This window comes from Alosa sapidissima, chromosome 3, assembly GCF_018492685.1.
Source record: "Alosa sapidissima isolate fAloSap1 chromosome 3, fAloSap1.pri, whole genome shotgun sequence".
Classification (NCBI taxonomy): Eukaryota; Metazoa; Chordata; class Actinopteri; order Clupeiformes; family Clupeidae; genus Alosa; species Alosa sapidissima.
Window position 1 is genome coordinate 5,002,124 of NC_055959.1, and position 21,113 is coordinate 5,023,236.

General features: G+C 42.4%; 2 protein-coding genes across 14 annotated transcripts in view; both read right to left on the minus strand.

The window, feature by feature from the left end:
* Positions 1 to 1,783: 1,783 nt before the first annotated feature.
* On the minus strand, positions 1,784 to 5,074 carry hoxb2a (homeobox B2a). The gene is made up of 2 exons (XM_042086930.1): positions 4,330 to 5,074; positions 1,784 to 3,421 (listed from the first exon to the last, which is right to left on the minus strand). Exons 1-2 carry the CDS (start codon positions 4,745 to 4,747, stop codon positions 2,676 to 2,678), a joined length of 1,164 nt encoding a protein of 387 aa, XP_041942864.1. The 5' UTR covers positions 4,748 to 5,074; the 3' UTR covers positions 1,784 to 2,675.
* The window catches only part of hoxb3a (homeobox B3a), a 58,726-nt gene continuing 40,948 nt past the window's right edge, over positions 3,336 to 21,113 (minus strand). For 7 of the 13 annotated variants that reach the window (XM_042086918.1, XM_042086916.1, XM_042086922.1 and 4 more), the window contains 3 exons: positions 16,642 to 16,708; positions 10,335 to 10,917; positions 7,393 to 9,630 (listed from right to left, as the gene is read on the minus strand). In XM_042086918.1, coding sequence (XP_041942852.1) covers positions 8,873 to 9,630; positions 10,335 to 10,809 — 1,233 coding nt within the window. In that variant the 5' untranslated portion in view covers positions 10,810 to 10,917; positions 16,642 to 16,708 and the 3' untranslated portion in view covers positions 7,393 to 8,872. Of the gene's footprint in view, positions 3,422 to 7,392; positions 9,631 to 10,334; positions 11,890 to 13,731; positions 14,799 to 16,641; positions 16,709 to 17,426; positions 17,805 to 17,826; positions 17,955 to 18,807; positions 20,080 to 21,113 lie in introns of those variants that run through there. The other 6 variants (XM_042086925.1, XM_042086917.1, XM_042086928.1 and 3 more) reach the window with 6 other exon arrangements.

Consider the following 21,113-nt stretch of genomic DNA (forward strand, 5'->3'; position numbering starts at 1 on the left):
ATCAAAATGTTTTTACAAGACAACAAAAGTGATATTTTATGAACGTATACTCTATATTTTCCATGTTGCTCCAGGGTTGGCTTTAAATTGTTTCCTTGATTTCCCTTAATGTGGGCCTATACAAATGTATATAGGCCTAGCCTACAGAAAGTAACCGGTAATCAAAAGTAAAACTGAGTAAAAAGTAAAACTACATGTTCTCAGACATAAGATAACTCTAACCCTAGCTGAGATTTAGAGGATAACATGTTCATGAAAGAATGTCTGATTGTCTTCTTCAGTTCGTTCACCTTGCAATAAATGGTGAAGCACTGGAGAAACTGCAGTGTACATTGTTTGTACACTACAATTTGTGGTGTCTATGAAAATTTTATGGAGCACTATAGGCCTACTACTACTAGCCTACTACTGCTACTACTAATGTACAGTTGAGAAGATGCCTGGGTGGGTCTTTGGCAATCCATGATGTTAACATTGACACCAACATGGTGCTACTTTTAACGTCTGTCAGTCTGTCTCTATGCTCTCCCCATGCCTATTTAATGTGCAGAATGTTTAATTAGCATAGGTAATTATTTCTCAGCAGGTTAACCTCTCTCCAGTGTTTTTTATTTATCTCCCATCTACATAGCCTATTTTTGCTTGTTCTCTCAGTCTGGTCTGTCATCTGTCAACTGTGCCTAGACAGCAGTGCAGATTGAAATTAATCCCATAGACTCTAGTGATCATTTTAAATGCTGAATTGATTCACAAGAATCACCACTGAGTCTCTGACTGGGCAACAGGGCTAGTGGCATTGAGGAGCTAGAAGCCTAGAGGCTTGTATAGATGAGACAGCTCTTTCTCACACACACACACCGCCTATGCATTTACACACACACACACACAGCCAGCCAGCCTATGTATTTGTACACACACTCACATAACCTAGGCATTTGTAGCCTACCTATAAAAAATTAAAACCTGGACAAACTGCAGCCAATATATAAATTAAATGGGTCCTACTTCCTAAGATTTGCTGCAGTGGCAATTCTTATAATAATATTATTAGTATTATTGACTGAATAATTAACCATTGACACACACTAAATAATGGCAATAACTATGTAATTCCAATACCATACTCATAGGCTACCCACTGAGATATACATAAGTCCTAACATTATGTGCAATACAACGAACATAAACCAGGTTTGTATTGTTCAGTCTTTTCAGTCTAATAGTTGTTTTGTTTTGAATATCGAAGCGCACACTATGACAGACGCTCCAGACCGGGTCTAGTGCTTCCATAATGGCCGCCGCTTTATTGTTCATATCGCCCATTGTGTTCCCATGCAGCGCCATTTTACATCCAAGCAGGAGCCCGCTCGGCCACTTGGTTTATAGTGCATGCAGTACATATAGAACCGAATTGTGAGTGTGTCCTTTGTACATGGAGAAAAGAGTTATGAGTCTAAACAGTTGGGATTTTAAAAAAAAATTGGCAAGGCTAAGAAAAAATGATTAGCCTATGGTTCTACATTGTGCACTTAAAAGGCATGTTCTACATAGGCTTCTCTGTTGCATATATGCACTATGATGAAGAAACCTGCCTTAGCATTTGGCTAATTGCTAACTGCATGCAGCCAAGAAACTGCCTTTCCATCAGTTAAGACCCGCATAATGCATTTCTCTCGCTTCAAAATATGTAAACCTATATGGTTTAAAGAAAATGTCATAGCCTATTCCACAAAGTCTTCTAAAGTATTTCTTATTCAGTCTTTGCCAACGGAGATACAAACTGGAATCCAGACTAAAACGAACCATTTTGATAAATCTGCTACCTAATCAATTTATGAAATGATGCTGTTAATTGCCATAAAAAATAGTATTACAATATAAGGACATGTTTTATGATAGACCTACATTAAACAGGCCTATAGTGTAGTGCTATTGCTTTCAACGTGCATTATATGATTGTCTGTTAAAACCCGATAATAACGTCAGTGCATACAAATATTAACAGAAATATTAGCGCTAACCCAATTCAATTTTATATTTTTTATACACTTTTACAGAAGGTGCTAATAATCAAAATATTTCCATATAGGCCTACTAATGGTGCGAGAAAAATAATTCTACATGCAATGTGCAATTAAATCACACTTACTCCATCTTATAAAGGTCGTTTTTATTTCAACTATGAAAATAATGTACAATAAATAATCTGAAATTTGCTATTAAAGAATCTCAATAAATAAACTAGTTCTAAAATTCTTCAATAGGACTGCCCAACCAGGAGTGAATTTCTAAAAGCAGTTCAGTCTGACACAGTTCCTGAGAAGTCAACGATTGAGCTTAACTGGAAAAATTCCCAAATGTTATGCAGTGAGCACAAACTGAGCACACAGAAAATTAAAAGGAGATAAATACCTGAAATTTCGACAGGGGAAGTCCGGATGGGATTTCGATACGATTAAAACATAGCAATATTGTCAAATAATAAACGTGTTCGCTCCTTTACCATTCAGTGCTTCAATAATATTGTATTCATAATTAAACCCAAGATGAAAGGATATTTTCTATATAAATTTGCAGGAATGTTGCAGTCGAGAAGAATTCAAAACATTTTAACACGGCGACAGTCTTCAGGATTCTTGAGTTATTGGTGCTCTAATTGTTCTTACTGTCCTCCATTAGAACTGTAAATGCTGTAAATCTATTGTACAGAGAGTGCTCGTGAATAAGTCAAAGTCCTCTTCGGAGAAATCTACTGGACTGTCTAGAGAGCTTTGCAGACTCGGCGACAAAGCGTCCGAAATCTGCAGGCATGAATCCCCAGAAAAGAAATTCAAATCGGGTAGCGAGGCGGCGTCCTGTGGCTCCGTAAACGAGTGATCTGAGCCAGATGCACGGCCCTCGCCTATTGTTGCAGGGTTATCTGCAGTGGGCGTTGTGTATGGGGGAGAGTGGACAGCTGTATCAGAGGCAGATGCAGGCTCTTGTCCGCTCGGCTTATTCTCCTCGGGCGTGGGTTGCTTATTGTCAATGCTGTTTGTGTAGGAGGCTGTTGAGCCACATGTCTCGGTTTCCGATGCCGCCGCTGAGCCAGAGCCCGAACCCGAACCAGACGCTTCCAGGGGCTGGCTTGAGTATGGCGATGCGACGTCGGTGCCTTCCAGAGGCTCGTACCCTTCAGGGTCGCCCTCTTGGCCCTCTCTGTGGTGCGTCGTTTGGCGCTTGTGCTTCATCCGCCGGTTCTGGAACCATACTTTAACCTGTCGCTCTGTTAGATCCAGCAGCGCGGCGATCTCTACCCGCCGAGGCCGGCAGAGGTATTTGTTGAAATGGAACTCCTTCTCCAGCTCCAAGAGCTGAGTGTTGGTGTAGGCTGTCCTCAGTCTCCGGGATCCACTGCCGTTGTCCAACCCGCCCTGCGCCTCTGGAAACACCAACACATGACACAGAAATAAGTATAATACATCAGACTAATGGCACAGTTAACTCGCTGCTGAAAGCCCCAACAAATGACGGGGCAAGCAATAAAAATCCCAATGCGCCATAACCCATTGCTTTGCGCCCACTGCGTTAGCCATGGCTGCAGAGCTATGCTTGTCTGTATATCAGCTTTGTAATGTACACCCGTGATTCCACCAAGTCCCATATTTTGTTTTGTTCCACTGGCTCCACGTTATATACTGACATCCAACATGGCCACCCCAAGCCCCGAGACATGGTTATGAATATATATCATGAAGACGACGCTGACACAGACTGCGATTAAATCGTTATTCTAGATTTACAATGTGGAATCGGAAGAAAAGTAACTTTATCAGGAAGAATGTGCACACAATCACATCCTCCTCCAACAGAATGGGGGAGGGGTGTTTAAAGATTATAGGACCTTGTAATCACACTATGCATTTTACATTTAACATGATGACGATTATCTATCATTAATTAATGTTCGATTATTAATATAAATAGTTGCTTGTATATTCACAGATAGCTGGCCATTTATCGTCTCCATGTAAATGACTAAAGGTGTTTTTGGCTTAGCTTTGAATGAGAGACTAGCTCATGCAAAGCAATACTGCAGCTTGATGCAGCATCTCGTTCGAGTCATGTTTATGACACACCGACTGCACACATTTTAAGACATAAATAACACGTATAGCAATCAGCAAACTGAAAATAAATGTATGGCTTAATGACATGCTGTGCAGATGCCGGAGTTTTCTGAAACAGGACCACAGTTCACCTCCGTGTCAGACAACCACCCAAATGCGTAAAAATTAAAATTAAAAAGGGAATAAATGTTCATAACATGATACACATTCCAGTACAGACCTGTCGGGGACTCCAGTCCCACGTTGGCATACCCGGAAGATGCAGGCGAGGGGGATGAGGCAGCTGCTGTAGCAGGTCCGGGTTTCGTGCACTTTTTCGAGGATTTCTTCTCCTTCATCCATGGGAACTCGTGGGCCAGGGTACCGCCGCTCGCCGCCGGGACCGGGCCCTGCTGCGGCTGCGGCGTCCGGAGCTGGAGGCCATTGGAGGTGCGCTTTTGGCTCCTTGGTCGCGCCTGGTTGCTTGTGCAGGGGCTCAAGCTGGGTATGGTGTGCTCGAAAGGAGGAGGAATTACTGTCGAGTCCTTGATTGATGAAGTTTGAAATGACTCCAGGACAGCGGGGAAAGACGTCAGGCACTCAGCGAGGGAAGGCTGGCTGTTTATGAACCCAATCTCCCTCTCAAATTCAAAATTCATAGCTTCTCTTGGTCACAAAGCGGACGGCGATATCAAACAGCAAAAAGAAATAAAAACGAGAGATTATTTGCGCCCTGCTATGGCGTATTTGCGGGCTTTAATAATTGTGTATATTGGTGATATTACTAGCGTATGGGGACCTTGGTCTACTAAACTGAAGACTATGGGCGAAATTGCAGCCAATTCCTGGTCACGTGACCAAACATAGCCAATGGGAACGCGGGGCCTGGTGGCAAAAGAAAGCATTATTTTCACCAACTGATCAAAAATATCTTGGGATACAGGATTTGTTCGTATTAGCAGGGGGTAACTATTTCGTTAAAAAGGTGGCCGCTTACCATGTGTTCTGTCATAGCTGTTTCGTGTGGGTGTCTAGGTGATGGACCCTTATGACAAAGAATGAAGATATGTGCGCATTGCTTCTGGACCTCGGTGATGTAATTCGGTCGCATTAAGTGATTGTTAAAAGCGCATCCACAATATGGCAAACACTCAAATCTTTCTAGGCACTGATCATTAATCTTCAAAGTTTTGACAATAGTAGCAGACAATCAAGCTGTCGATATGTAACTTTGCCCACACAAAATCTGTTTAATGTCGTGGCCCCTTATGAGGCTACTTAGTCTTTCTTGGATGAAATGCCAAATACCCGTTACTTGACCATAAGAGAGCTCATTCTAAGCATAGTGTCTTGGTGAATTTGTGTTTGTACGCTTTGTAACGGGATTGCGGAAAGTGGAGATACAGGTCAGTGATTCACATCGCAATATCCTATAGATTTTCTGAACATATGATGTAATAAAACGTAGCCATAGTGGTCATAGAAATAATAATAATAATATGTTTAGCCCAGTGTGTTTAAACTGTCTATGTACTTTATGGACAGGGCCTCATGTATTATAACCAGTGCGAAGTTTTCACTCCTTGAAAAATGGTCGTCGTGTTTACTGGACTGACTAAAAGTTCACTGAGAGGTCGCGTTTACAACTGGGAGTACTCAGTTAAGTGTAACAAGAAAGGGGTTTGTTGACTTTAAGATGCATTTCAGTAATATGCTGGTTAAAGGGAGAAAGTAAAAATACTCTTGCACTACATGTAATACTTAAAAACTCTGGAAGTTAACAAAGGCATTGTGGGAAAGAGTGGATATTTTTAGAATCGAAGTCGTGAAATAACAGCGGTGATCAATCTTAGCCCCAGCAAAAGGCTTGACAGGAGAAGCCCTCAAGAATTCTTCTCTTTTCCTCCAAGAACACAACAAAGAAAACGACCTCTCTTTGCTCAGTTATCGAGTAATGTTTTCCCTTAACGTCTTTCTATATAGTGACGTAGTATTAGCAAAACAGAAACACTGATTATCTGAATGCGTAAAAGAGAACCCCGGTTGTAATAATGTGTGTTCGTTGTGGATAAAAAAAAATCTATTTTACGAATTTATAATTTAAGGGAGACACAGGGAACACATGATTTTCCAGGGGAATCTGCGTAGGTGGTTATGGTTTTTCACATGAGATACAAAGAGGCTAGCAGGCCACGGCGGAGGCAGAGGAGGTCAAATCACTGCGAGGGCCTCCACCATGCTGACTTGGGCTGACTACGCGTAAAGTAGGACAAGAGAACTGTGCTGTTTATCTCTCCAGCGATCGTGCTGACTTCAGTTTTTTTCACAATTTTGGAATTTCTTATTTTGTTTCCAAGAGGAACTGCCCTTTCCTGGATTTATTTGCGTCGCCCACATGTCTGATTGCGTCGGTAATTATCATTATAGGAGAGCTTTTGCATTGTTTTACCTTCGGTTGCATGTTGAAAACTATCAAGTGTTCAATTAGTCAACGGTTGCGATAGAAATTGTGTTCACTGCTGATAAAAATGTACTGGAGTGTTTTCGTGTGTTGCAGTGTAAAGCGGCTGAAATGCCATTTGCCTTTCGACTCTGAATGCCTATTCTTGGCTATTTTGCTTGGGTACCTTACTCCGTTGAAGTGCAAAAATCAGCCTAAAGTAATACAAGTAGGGCAATGTTCATTACAATGTTCATGAATTTAATGGCATTTTTTATTTGCCAAGCTGAATTATGATTGAGAAGTGTACTAATTATTATTGTTGTTGTTGTTGTATTACTACTATTATTTATTATTATTATTATTATTATTATTATTGGTATTATTATTTCTACTAGGCTACTACCACTGCTACTGTGGATTGAATCATTTAGGATGATATATCTGAAATTGTAAAATATTTCATTGTATTCTGGGCCTACATAGGCCCAAATCATACGCTTTTCGAATAAAAAGCAAAATAATGAATGTTTGGAGAACATTTCAGTGTGTTCTTGCTCAAACACAGTTAACCATTAGCAGAGATTTGGAAAGTATTAAGTGCATCATGATAGAATGGTATCTTTAGCCAAGTTTGGATTTGTGTTACCCTGAGATCACGTGACTTTTTCAGGCGCGGACCCGAGGGCTCTTTCAGCGGTCTGCTATAGCCACGAAGAGAGACAGAGCACATGCTCCCATGAAGTGTGTGTGTGTGTGTGTGTGTGTGTGTGTGTGCGTGTGCGTGCTCGCGCGCGCACGCTGTTAGCTTGGTTGGTTGTGTGTGGGTTTTTTATCTTATGTTTAAAGGAACAGATGTAGAAGTGAATAACATAACATTTTATTAAAGAATTGCTCAACAGACAACTCTTACCAAGAAAAAGAAAAGTAGCTACAAAGGACAAAAGAAGTTCTCAAAAAAGTGTTCTATACTTCGTCTAATTCTCGACTATGCAGGAACGGTTTGATTCCGCTTCCTCGCCCCCTGTACAAGTCAAGACATAATTTATGTACAAGGGTAACATAAACTACTTGTCTCTAAAATACAACAACTAAAAATTAATTTGTTACAATGACAAGAACACAACGTCTTTATAACAGGTAAATACTAAAAAAGTACATTTTTTTCTTGATATAAATACATGGGGGGATAAATAATAGAAAAAGAATGTATTTAAACTGGCTATAACAAATAAATATATATTTATGAATGTTCACTTGAACACACATACCGAAAGACGCTGATTGGAGGTCTTCCATTTCAAAATAAGATTTATTTTTCCTTACCCATCAAAATGTAAACTCTAAGTGCAACAATGATGCCCAGCCAAGAGAGCATTAGCGTAAACTGAGCCGTCTACCGCTCTCTGCTTTCCCGGACATGCATTTTGTTCAAATATACCCTGTTTCCACGTTAAGTCAAGACATGAGAAAATGTGGGCTTTTCGCATTAGTGGTGGCTAATGTAAGTGAACCCTAAAGATTGGAGGGGGTGGTTGGGGGAGGGAGGGGTTACACCGAGTTGAGAGGAAGAGGGGTGGGGGGGGGGGGGTATGCCTGTGTACTACATCATTTCTCAACTCTTTTTTTTTTTACCCTGTTCCGATGACACAACAAATAACAATATCTTTTCGGTGCATTGCCCATGGAAGTTGGTAGCACAACTTTTATAGGACAGCATAATAAGTAACCCTATAACCCAGTACAAAAGGGAGGTACACTACTTTGTTTTCCTAAGCGAGCAGCAAACAGTCGCTTGGTGATTTTGTTATTTGACCAGAACCGATTCAAAAAATAACATGTTAGTGAGACGTTTGAAAAGAGAGGTAATGTGAAATAAAGGGAAGAGAACCAAAACAATCCAGTGGTTTACTTGCACCAATTCCATGTAGCATACTGCGTTCTTAGCTCCGCATACTGGGGGAGTTATCCATAGACTATGCTGGACAGCCATGACGTCAGCATTGGTTTTAATGCTGACGAGGTACACAAATAGTTACGGTGATGCAACGGGAGTCACAAGAGGTCACACGGTAGTTAATTTTCCGTACAACACATCCATTATATCACCTAATAATTATAGTCATCAATTCCTCACTGGGCACGCCGTAGAAAAGGGAGATCTGTGTGAAATAAACACTAATGTAAACTATTATGACAAATGGTCTTACACTTGATGGAGAGACAACATCAATACAACGGTCTATGAACACGCAAGAAACCACTGGATCATCTTTTTCAACCCCATTGCATCGTCCCATGGGTTAGTGTTTTTTTTTAATTCTATTCACTTATTCCAAACCTGCTACAGATGCGTTAACTTGGGTGCTTCCTGGATTCTACCCTGAGAAGGATGGTGAGCTGACAGATCCGTGTATGTTGGATGGGGGTCACACGGTCCATGATGCTGGTTCGCTGACATCTGCGTAGCACCGTTGTAGTCCATGTTGCCCGACTGGTGGTGTGGCAGGTGATTGAGACCGTACATGGATGGCCCGGTGGTGGGCATCCCATCTACGTAGTTCCCTCCAACGTACACAGGACTGCCCTGCATGTTGGGAGTTCCGTAGCTGCTGTTACCCTGTAGCCCGTGCGGGTCGTACTCTGGCGCTGTGTTGCCATATTTTTGTTGCGAGGGGCAGCTTTTCATGGGGTTTTGGTAGGCTGAAGACATGGCATATGCGTTTTGATGGGGCTTATTGAAAGATGGCGGAGAGGGGGCGTCATAGCTGCCTGCCATTGAGTGCATGGAGTTCATGAAGCCTGCAGAGGACTGCATGGGGAGGGGTGGGCTTCCGGTGGGGGACGGTCCACCAGAGGAAGAGCCCATGCCTTTCGATTTCTGATCTTTTTTGTACTTCATACGCCGGTTCTGGAACCAAATTTTGATCTGCCGCTCACTGAGGTTAAGCAGGTTTGCCATCTCCACGCGGCGTGGTCGGCATAGGTAGCGGTTGAAGTGGAACTCCTTCTCCAGCTCCACAAGCTGTGCGCTCGTGTACGCGGTGCGCGCTCTCTTGGAGGCGGCCGAACCCGGGGGGCTTTTTTCACCGCCACTGCTCTCTACAGGGGTGGGAATGAAATAAAACATAATTACTACACGAGTAAATTGAATGCATCTTTCTCTAATAAAGCAGCCAACGAAACTTATCCCCCTGATATTAGTTGTCAACACTTCATAACTTTGGCATTTATTAAGCGATGAGAGCCCCAACATGACTCGGTGTATGTAAATTGTATTATTTCCAAAGCCCACAGCCAGAATGGTGTTGGGGTGATATGAAGACCACTTTCACTGTTATCATTGGTAGTTTGGAGTATTACCCAATAGCACAAATTCAAACTAATTTCAGAAAGCCTGAATGTTTGACTGCAAAGCAAGGTGCATTTGTCTGTTACAAAATCATACTAACGCTTCTTGACATTCGTCAAATTAAATGAGCCAGGGCGTTTATCTCAAGATATGTACAATCTCAGTGCGATTATCGCCCTTTCAGATTAAAAGAGATAAATTCAAATCCCTGCGTAATCCTGGCGTTTAGTAATTCGTTTATTTTCAAATGCTCATCAAGAGGGCGTAACACTCTTGATTTTGCACTGTATAAATAACGGGATCTTTTTCCACAGACAATGATTAAAATGGTGAATGTCTGATACACCCTCTTTTGTCTCTGTTCTCAGGCTAATAAGACTTGGCTAACATCTGTCTACAGCACAAGGAGGCAGGTGGGGGAGATGCGGGGGAAGGGAGGGGGATTGGCACACACCGTTAGCTGAACTTGCACTGGGAGAGCTGTTTTTTTGCTTGGTGTTCTGCCTCGACTCTTTCATCCACGGGAATATCTGCTTGCTGATGGTTGGATTCGGGGGCAGAGAGGACGACTTGGGGGTGCTTTTAGCTGCTCCCCCACCGTTGCCTCCACTGCTGCCCGGCTGCTGCGCTGTGGAAGAGGTGGAAGAGTTGACGGGGTTCTGGGGAGGGGAGACCTGGGGGGGCGGGTGGTGCTCAGGTGGTAGACTGGGGCGCATGCAGCTCCCGTTTAGCTCCTTCGTCTTGGTGTGCTGCTGATTGGCGTTGTTGCCAAGAGACTGCAGCGAGCAGGCAGACCTCTGATAGTCGCCATCGAGGTGCGCTGAGGACTGGAAGGCCGGTTGAGGGGCATCATAGCCGAAGCCATTGGCCCCTTGATACGAATAACCTCCATAAAGCGTCGAGTTGTCGTAGTAGGTCGTTTTCTGCATTTCCAAAAGTCGTGTTACCGGCTACCAGGGTCCTGACGACCTTCTGGAAGAACATTGGCACCAGGTGTCACGTGACGGTCTCTTTCCAACGGCCTCTTGGAAGCTGACCTGAAAGGTTATAAGAATCACATAATAAGAGAGGCTCTGGATAAATCCATCTTACTCCATGAAAGGCGCCATGACATGAATTGAGCCTTCCCACAAGGCGAGTTGCAGATGCTATGTCAGCTTATACTCTGCGCTCTTTCGCCCTCCCCACACAATCGTAAACACAGCCTAACACATTGTCCTATACTTTAAAAAGTTCATTTTTTTGTTAATCCGTTAAATTAAGTAAATTAATAAATAATTTCGTAATTGTGTGTTGTGCCATTACTTTACGTGGAATCATGTTTAGTTTCAGAGGAATAATAATTGGGAATTATCGTAGCTACAATGTCTTTAATGTCATTAAACTTAATACAAACCACATTTCTGTTGTCTTTCTTATAGCAGTCATGTCTGTATGAGAACAATTCAGTTGAATGAACACTGCATCATTAATAATTTAGTGTATTGGTTGATAATGCTGAATGACTATTAATACTAGACCATATACAAGGCTATTAACTATTTAAATGTTACCTACCAGATTGATAATGACTGTACATACTACCATTATATTGCTATAATATCGTTAATTTCAATGTAATAAATATCATGCTTGGCTATATAGCTTAACACCAAACTATAGCTTAGCTTATATAAAAAATAATGGCTGCCAAATTTGAGTGCGTGTAACAAATCAATTATTTATCAGACAATCGTGGAAGATGTTTCTACAACTTTTTTTGTAACAAATTGCCTGTGCTTGTGCTAGTGCTGCAGTTCAGACTGCATATGTAACTCACAGAGCATTTCCTTTAGGTTTTCTCCGGTTACACTGAAATGTATTTAGACAACATTAAAAACCAGAAAAACCGGCACCAATGTCTCTGTGGTGAACTTTGTTTGTGGGCCTCCGTCAAAACAAAATGGAAGAGGGTCCCTGGAAGCTTTTGGTAGGTTTGATTCATGAGGTTTGTACGACCAGAGAAGACGACGTTAACCTATGAACTACTCGACCACCTCCTGTTCTTCCAGAATTGGTGGATAGCCTACAAGACGCTAAAAAACTGCTACAATAATTAACAAACACTTGCCTTTCATTTGCAGCGACAGCCCCATTTACAAATAACGCTAGATGTGTTAGGCTACATCTTGAACATCACCTTAACAGTAGGCTATAAACGGGAACACTTTTAATTCGGTTAAAAATAGTATGTATATGTTCAGTTGGTAATAACAATTAGGCCTACTTGAGAAGCTATTTACCAAAATTCTGTTTTCTATTGTCTACAGTTTTAGTATTTGTCCAGCTTATTGTTGTTGATGAAATAATCATTGGTAAACAAGAGTCAATAATGCTGAATTTATATTCATACTCAATAATGCTGTATTCAGTGCACTTGCATTTCATAATCTTATATTTTAAGACCTAGCACAAAAGAAAAACTCTAAAAACTGAGTCATTTTACAATGCCAAGTGGACGGTTCTCTGCCTCGAAAATGTAGCCTATATCGTGCCCCCTTCCTTTTTTCAAAATAATCTGAAGAAATAACTATTTCAAATTCTGCATGACTGATAAACCAGAGGATAGCCCTGCTAGTTTGCACATTATATATAACACACAATATCAATCCTCTGACCAAATCTAAAGGTGGGTAAATTATTCCCACCTCAGTGCCGTCAATGTCGTTACACAGCTAACTGGCCACTGACGATTGGGCCTTAAAAAGATAAAGATGCATGTTTCACTTTCAATGAATAATATTTTTAAAAGAGTAAAGGAATAAATTTAATGGCAGCTGTGTGTAGGCTATCTGCTTGACTGGGAATTCGAGCTACAGCTTTTGGGCATCAACTCTCAACACGTCACAAATGTCGCTCATTTATCTTTCCAGTGGACGGGCGGAATCCTAATTATTTACTCCAAGGAATTGTTCAGGGGAGAGAGAGAGAGCTTGGGTGAGTGAGTGAGTGAGTGAGAGGGGTAAAGGGAGAAACACAGCAGGAATAATAGATATTAAATCATATCGCGGTTCCATTAAATGGGACACGTAATGTCTTGGCCTGCTTGTTACGGTAACGCAATAACTAACTTTCCTATAGATTCGTTCCTAATACAATTATGGAGTCCGCGGCAGACGTACAAGGAGCAGACGAACCCCTGAACGTCAACAACAACAACAAGGAGAAGATGGGCATATGTCTGAGTGTCGAGCTCGTTTAAAAACGAATAAAACATACACAGCCTACTGGAACCTTGCTTAGCACGGAATAAGCCGCATTTGCACATAGGTTATGCTACCAATAGCACACGGAGGTAGAATCAAAACAATAACTGAATAGCCTACAACCTATGTCTCTTTGGTCCACACATTCACATTGGTTGGTTGTGAGTAGCCTTTATTTCAACGAAGCAGGCCCCTGCTGAGCGAATTCGATATCAAACGAAATAACAGCCAAGTGTCAATCGCAAACGTTTGGGCAAATGGTGACAAATCGGAGAGAAATAGAGAGTAGCGTAGCAACGTCGCTCAATAGCATTAAAGCTACCTCAGCCCCGGGCTTGAAAATAAACGCGAACCCGAACATCAAAGACCGAGAAATAAGATATCTCCAAAAATGATTCCCGCGTTGCTTTACAAACAAATAAGAGGCAGAAAAAAATGAATCCGTTGGATAGGGATTCAGAGGGGAAACGAGGGGGTTGCTGCGTGGAAGGAAGCTTAAAGCATTGTGAACTCTTCTTGAACCGCGATTGGAGTCATATGGTCATAAATCACTGGGACACACACTCCGCCATTCACAAACTGATAGCCTATTTCAGACCAGCTTACCTTAGCCTCTGAAGAGGGAAGCACAGGCAGGCATCATATATTTTTCACATTCAGCCACGGTGCAATCAATAAAAACGGGATCCCTCCGTCCCTTTCCTGTCTTGATATTCGCAGCGAGCGAGCGTATGATGCCGGTGTCTCGTGGACGGCTGCCCCGCGCCTTAGTCCGGGCGCTCCTGGACGGATCCCCTCGGCTTGGGAAGGGGGGAGACGGTCTGGCATGAAAGATCTGAGGTATGCGAGGGGCGCTGCGAATGGACAGGCAGCTCAGCTCCTGGCCGCCCCGTCGACTGGTACGCCCTGCTCGCTGATAACAATGGCCTCAGATTTCCCCCTTTCTCTATCTCACGGTGCAAACCTTAACATCATAATCCGACCAGAGCTCCGCTTCGCTGTCACGTATCCCCGTCGCATTTTTGCCCGTTTATTTGTGGTGGTTATAGTGCCGATTCTAGTCCCGTCTCTCCCTTATCCTTTTAGCGTGTTATTGTGTTGTCAACACAAGGCCTTTGCAGCTATTTGGAAATAACGGGGCATGCTTGGAGCGCCAGGCGCGGGAGTTAATCCCCATGTAACAGCGTCACCAGTGAGAAATTATGCTAATTGCAGCCGAGTGGGACAGGATCTGGGCCTACGAGCAAAGATCCAGCGCCAGGACTTTTTTATTCACTTGTCTCCCAGTTAGGTGTCTAGGCTATGCTAATATTGTTTAGTACACGAAAGAAGCGCCGTTTTTTCTCCCTCACTCCACTAGTCTATATTGAATTACCAGGAAGTGCGTCTCCAGCGCTGGCTCCTACTTGGCTCGAGGCAGAAACAGCATTCTATCTGTATTGTTAATATTTCATCACATGGCCCCAACACACCCAACTAGTAATAACTAATGCGCAAAAATGAGAAAGGGTGGGGAGGGGTGACAGAACAGGAGAACAGACAACAGGCGGACTGGTGAACGAGGGAGGGGTGAAAACAAATCAGTAAAAAGGAAAAAGGAGAGATAATGTGTGATATTTAACAGCTAGGACGAGTCAATGCCACATAAGTCTTTGCAAAAACTTCGATAGCGAGTCCATGTTAAAAATTCAAGAGGGCACTTCCTGTGTTTTCTCGGCATATGGGAACTTCGACAAACGTGGGACAAAAAACATTGAAAAACAAGAAAGAAAAGACGAGAAGGAAACGAGGAAGAAAGCTGGCGCGAGACCAAAATGGAAAAGAAAATATGGAGGTGTTTTGGAGACATTTTCTCTCCTCACTGTCTCTCACCATTTTTTCTCTCTCTATCGCTCTCCCTCTCTCTCTCTCTCTCTCTCTCTCTCTCCCTCACACTCCCTATCTGTACGCTCTTGCTCTCTCACCATGTCTCCCTCTCCTTTTCTCTCTCTATTTTTTATTATTCAAGACACTACACCCATCTTTTTTTTGCCTGCGTAAGATTTATGACGACTATCACCCACGGCAGCTGTAAACAAGGAACTTTAAAAAGATGCATTCGGTGTATTTACTTGAAAAGAGTGTGTCCAAACCGTGTAGGAGGAAGACGTGGGACAAAAATGTAGGTGTCTGCAACTTTCTCCTAGGCAGCATTGTTCCTCATTTTGCAACTATTGCTAAACGGATTAAATCAGCAACCTGAAAGATTACTAATTAACTCAAACGAGCTAGAAGAGATGAACGTCTTTTGAATCAGCACATTTAGATTTTAACCACCCACTAAACCACTGGAGCTAAGTTGTGGTAAAATCGAAATGTTCAAAATGAATTTTGGAGTACAGCTCTCAGAACCTTGAGAGAAGAGTGTTATTGAACAATATTTTAGGTGATTTTAAAGGATGGCAAAGGACTGGTATTACCCTTTGAAAAAAGAAGATAACAGAGAAAGGATATGCCTTGCAGTGGTGGACAATTCCAAAAGACGCAAATATGTTGTGCCAGGAAACAGCATATGTTCTAAAACATCACAAGGAGATGAAAAGACGAATATGTTTTGCCAAATGATGGATTAGTTGGAGGAATTTAAGCTTTTCGCGGTTTTCATGTGAAACTGCACTGCGTGGTTGTATGCTGTTTATGTTGTTTGTTGAAATCGTAGAATATATAAGCTTTACTTTCAATAATCTAGATTTCATGTTTTGTGTCTGTATTTGAAATGAGTAACGTGTGTTAAAATAACAGTAGGCTATAGGCATCGCTGTACATCCATTGGTTATGCATATGAAGGCAAATGAAGAATCATTATATAGGCTACTGCTAGATTATTCAACTTCTCATTAGTGGATATTCTCGAATGTCGGGGCTACACTGCAGGCTATAGGTCACATCCATAGGACTATCTGACCATGGGCCATCTACCATTACAGTAGTTTGAAATCATACAATAGCATACAAAAGTCACGACAGTAACCCGTGAAAAATAAAAGCAAATTCATTGTGTGTAGATGAAGATAATATCATAAGAGGTCTTTAACACAAGCTGTACAATATTTTGTTTGTTTGTCTGCAATAATAATGAGAAGCCTAACACAGATCTGCAAATAGCAGTTAAAAGATGGAAATCTCACCATGGACTCAACAACCAAAATATATTTTCAAATAGGCTATGCAATATGTTCAAGTGCATGCATTGCTCGTATATTATGAAATCATTGTCATCAAATAAAAAGGATTGTAAGGCTATTATGGACCATCATTTTTTCGTTCATCGTTCCCAATCGCTTCAATAAAAGTCATGTCCTCATATTTACCTCTCCTGGGTCAACATTATCACATGTGAGCTATCAATGCAAGGCCATCATACAGTTCAAATCAATTCAACAGCAATGGTGCACTAGCACATTGGTGTCATATCACCCACCGCACTCATGCAGGATGTTAGCAAAAAATATGAATCAAAGAGTCTGGTGTACTTACCGATATAATGTCCTTTATCACCACTTGCTTTTATGCGAGAATGCAGCTTCCAGATTATAGGTAGGAACTGGAAGGCAAGGGAAAAAAGAGAGAAAGATGCAATCAAAGAAGGTCGCCGAAAATCCAATACAGTGCATACGACCTCTTGTAGACAAATCGAACACAAAAGCAATCTGAGATTGGGCCATGGGTGACAGACATCGTTAACCTTAAATTATTCTCGAAATATACGGGAAGAAACGCGAGGCCATCGAAAAAATCACCGAAAGCAGCGCAAAAGCCACCCCTCTCGATATTGATTTTAATCGTTTATTGAGTTACATATTATATTTCTGATTAATCCGCGTTTCGAGTCTGACTGCTGGTACTGAGATGCATCTGCTCTGCTGTTTGGCTAGTGATTGAACTGTTTCGGAAATGCGATGAAATTTTTCATTCGGTGACCTACATTTCCCCATATGACTTAACAGTCCACATTCTACGGCTTTGTTTCGCATTAAAATATTACTGGAGCCTTTACAAAAAGTAGAACTAACTCAAAGACTGGTACTACTGGCTAATGTAACTAAGTGGATTAACATAGCCGATTATTTCGATGTTTTTTTTTTTCGTTCACAGACCATGAAAAAATATGATGACCATTGGCCTGAATGGATAAATCGCATAATGTATAATAATGATAATAGGCCAATAATAACCATTATTATTATTGTTATTATTATTATAACAATAATAATAGTAATTATGATAATAATTATGTTATGAAATGTTAAATAGTAACTCACAAATTCTCCCAATAGGAAACCTTTAAACGAAACAAATATAAAATGAACGAAAGTAAACGCCGAAAAGCAATCCCAAAGAAAGCCATAAAATAACAGAGGCATCATTCTGGAAAAAATAAAACCAAAGCCCAGGCATATGCTGCCCTAATCCCAGAAGGAAGCAAAAGTGGACCGAAAATGACTATATACAGTAGAGAAGGCCCAAGTCGAAATGAAATCAAATGGCCTTGCTGGTGTGCATAGTAGCGCTTATTAAAAGTGGAATAAAAACGTTGGACGCTCCCGTTCGCCGGCTCGTGACAGCTACCCCAAACACATAAATCAAAACGAGGATTCCCCGACCTCCCCGACTCTGCGGCCTATAGCGCTATAAAGTTATTTATTGCATCCCCGCACTCACGCACGGCGTTGGCTCGCGTCCATCCCTGTCGCCCCGGCCTTGTTTTGAACGCCACGCGGGTAGTTTTTGAAAGATTTTCGGTACCGATAGCTCGTCGGCGACCCGGAGCCTAACTGGACTAACCTAAAGTTACCTACAAAGTGAAGGGTGCTCCAGCCCCCGCAGCTAGCCACGCTGAGCTCTCAGAACAAAGGGAGGAGGCAGCTCTTAGCAGAAGAGCTGATGAGCCAATTTTAGTGGGAAAAACGGGGAGAAAGGGAGCCAGGGAGTAACGAAATTCAAGACAAATCAGGGCTAGCTTTTCCTTGATGCAACGAATATCCACCGAAAAGCGTCGTTTAGTGGGCAAGGTATCGAAGGAACCGAGAAGAACAACAGTGGGATTTGGCCGCCTGATTTCTGCAGGGTTTGCAACAAAGGCGCTCCTGCATAATTTATCAAAATGCATATTAAGTGGATGCACAGGCATTAGGGAACTGGGAATGTTTGCCTGCTCGAGATTTTCAATATAAACACTGCGATAGCCGAATCCCACTGCACATCCAATACACATGGAAGCACACACAGAGACAGAGCCCTGGGCACATAACAAACTGTTTTTTTACCCCAACTTTATTGTCGAGGTTTTTTTTTCGGTGTCTCTCTCTTGCTCTCCCTCTCTTGTTCTCCCTCTCTCTCTATCGCTCTCTCTCTTCATTCTGTAGAGCTGCCGTTATCACATCATTCCGTTAGGATAGTCGTCATGCCCCTGCCTTGTTCCTAACGGTGCCTACCAGCGCCCATGCTTAACCGTACCCCATGAAACCCCTCTCCTTGTGACATAGTTTTCAAAAACCGTTGCATGCTCCATGTAAACACGAGCAGGCAGTCAGAAACACGAGGAATAAACAGGGAGAGGCGCGCGGCGTGGCTGTGTCGCGCTTTGACAGATTGGTACTGGGTTTGCAGTGTGACCTTTTGCGTCGAGGAGCAATAACTCACCAGATTAATGATCAATCAACGGAAGTACTTTGGAATCCCCTTGTAATGTCTTATATTTATGAATTAATCCCGGCCCTGTCGTCCCAGGCTTTCAAAGAGCCTGCATGGTGCCTTCTGGAAGTCAGCGAAACGCCGACCTTATCCCATTTGCTGTCTAATTACCAGGCGGTTGGGAACAGCAGAGTAAGAGCCTGAGAGAACCACAGTCAGTGAGTCCAGAAGGCCCCTCACCAAATCCAAAATAATACTCTGAATGATCCGCTCACGTGACACGCATACGTCAAAACTCTATCGTTTAGAACTAATTCGATTACTCTAACCTTTCATATAAAAATAAGGCCGTTTTTTTCGAAATGTGTTGCCACTTCAACTTTTGCCCCAATTCTGGAGGCACCACCCTCCAAAAATGGCCTATTTTCTCCCGCTATCTCTGTGAAGGTGCGCTTTCATCAGCTCCATTTGTAGAATTCCAGTGCCTTGAAACGTAATGAGCTCGAACGACGGGCAAGCCCCAAATGGCCACCAGTGAATTGTTTTAAACGAGGAGAGGCACAATATATCTTCTTTTCTCTCCCATTCTGGCGGATGACATGGGACTTTCAACACCAAGGACTTGAGAGCTAGAGCGGTGAATACGCGAGGCCTCTGCATCCAATCTCTGGGCGATAAAAGGGGGGGTTTCTTTGCTCGCTAGCGAGTGAGAGAGCAGGGGGCTTGGTTTTTTACACCCACGCAGATAGCCTTCTACTAAAGATCTCCGGATTACAATTAAACTCTCATTTGAGCCCGCCTGACCTGCGCGTTATGGCAGTATCGATCCCAGTGGAGTTGCCAGTCAGCACACAGGAGTCAACGCATATTTCCTTGAGGTGGAATTGTGGTACCTGTGCGAAAGCATGCGTTGTTATTGTATTTTTAGAGTTGTGCTAATGACGCAGACTTCATCGAGCACTCCAGTTGTAGCCTCTTGATTCAGCAATAAAAAATAGTGATGGTGAAAATAATTTTAGTTGACCACGCTGACTGCAAGCCGCATGCAAAGGTTTGTTGGAGCATGGCGAGGAGCTGCAACAGCAGTTTCCAGTTCTCTCATCTACATGCATGGATCCTTAAGATGTGGAGGTCTATAGCAGTCTCCACAGAAGATAAGCATTGCCTAGTACTAAACAATGAGAATGCTCACAGTCAGTTTTTTTGGTGAGCCAAGTTAATTTTTACTTGACATTAGGGTCTTGACGGGGTAATCTTTAACTGCCTTTCAAAGGAGGCATAGTCTGGAGTGAGTTGGGGGGGGGGGGGGGGGTCACTATGGGCCCTGCACTCGGGACCTGAAAACTGCCAGCCTCATCGAATAAGATAAGACAAATAGGCGATATTGGTCATCAGAAGCTATGTCCTTGCTATATGAATTTCCATATATATATGGAAATTCATATATATATATATAGGTTTTGTCCAAACACTTAATAGGAAATTGCATTGTTGAAAAACTAAAGGCCCATTCTTAGACATGCAGCACAGCATCCAAAACATTGTGGTGTATAATAATTACAAAAACATTGTCACAACAGCTAATAATGCAAAGTGCCCCAGGGATGTAATTGTTGAGACCGGAGCATAATATGAATAAACTGTGCTCCATGCAGATACTGTCAGATACTGTCGTCTTGCACAAGTACCTTCACTTTCACTTCTCCCCGGTGCTATGCCCAATGTCAGTGATGTATGATAAAATCGATTAAATGATAGCCACTTAAGAGTTTTGTGGTTTGATTGAGGCCGTTCTCTGTGACGCGTAAACCGCTGGGTCACTTTTGCATTTGCTGGAGGGCTAACTACATTTTAGACAGCACATGGGCAGGAATTAATTCAGGCAATTTTGTCCCATATTGTGAGCCTTATAAATAACTCCATACCATTCGGTGAGCCTGGCGAACGGTTGCGAGAGGGACCTGACCTCCAATTTGGCAACAAAAGGAGTTTCCTGCTCCAAAGCATGTTGATACTCACCCAAGCTACGGGCTAGGCTTGGCTCTAATCCTTGTGATGCTGTGATACCACTTAGGTTACATGTGGCAGAAGGTTTAAGTAAAAGTGATTGAGGGCAGCGGCTGTTCAAGTTGCATCTGCAATTTGGTGACTTCATCTCGGCGTGAGATTAAGATTAGCATAACGCTTGTTGAACGACCATAATTCCTATGAAAATGCAGGTGGTCATATATTTAGAGTATTATGAAATACTTCTATTTAGAGTAATGTGAAATATCAGCACAATGGCGCATCACTGGTCTTAACGCCACTGAAGT

What these genes read in the sequence shown, in the direction of transcription:
- hoxb2a (XM_042086930.1), bottom strand. Translation starts at nt 4,747, where the DNA reads ATGAATTTTGAATTTGAGAGGGAGATTGGGTTCATAAACAGCCAGCCT. An exon ending in GGGACTGGAGTCCCCGACAG is followed by an intron (nt 3,422 to 4,329) that starts GTCTGTACTGGA and finishes TGGTGTTTCCAG; the next exon opens with AGGCGCAGGGCGGGTTGGAC.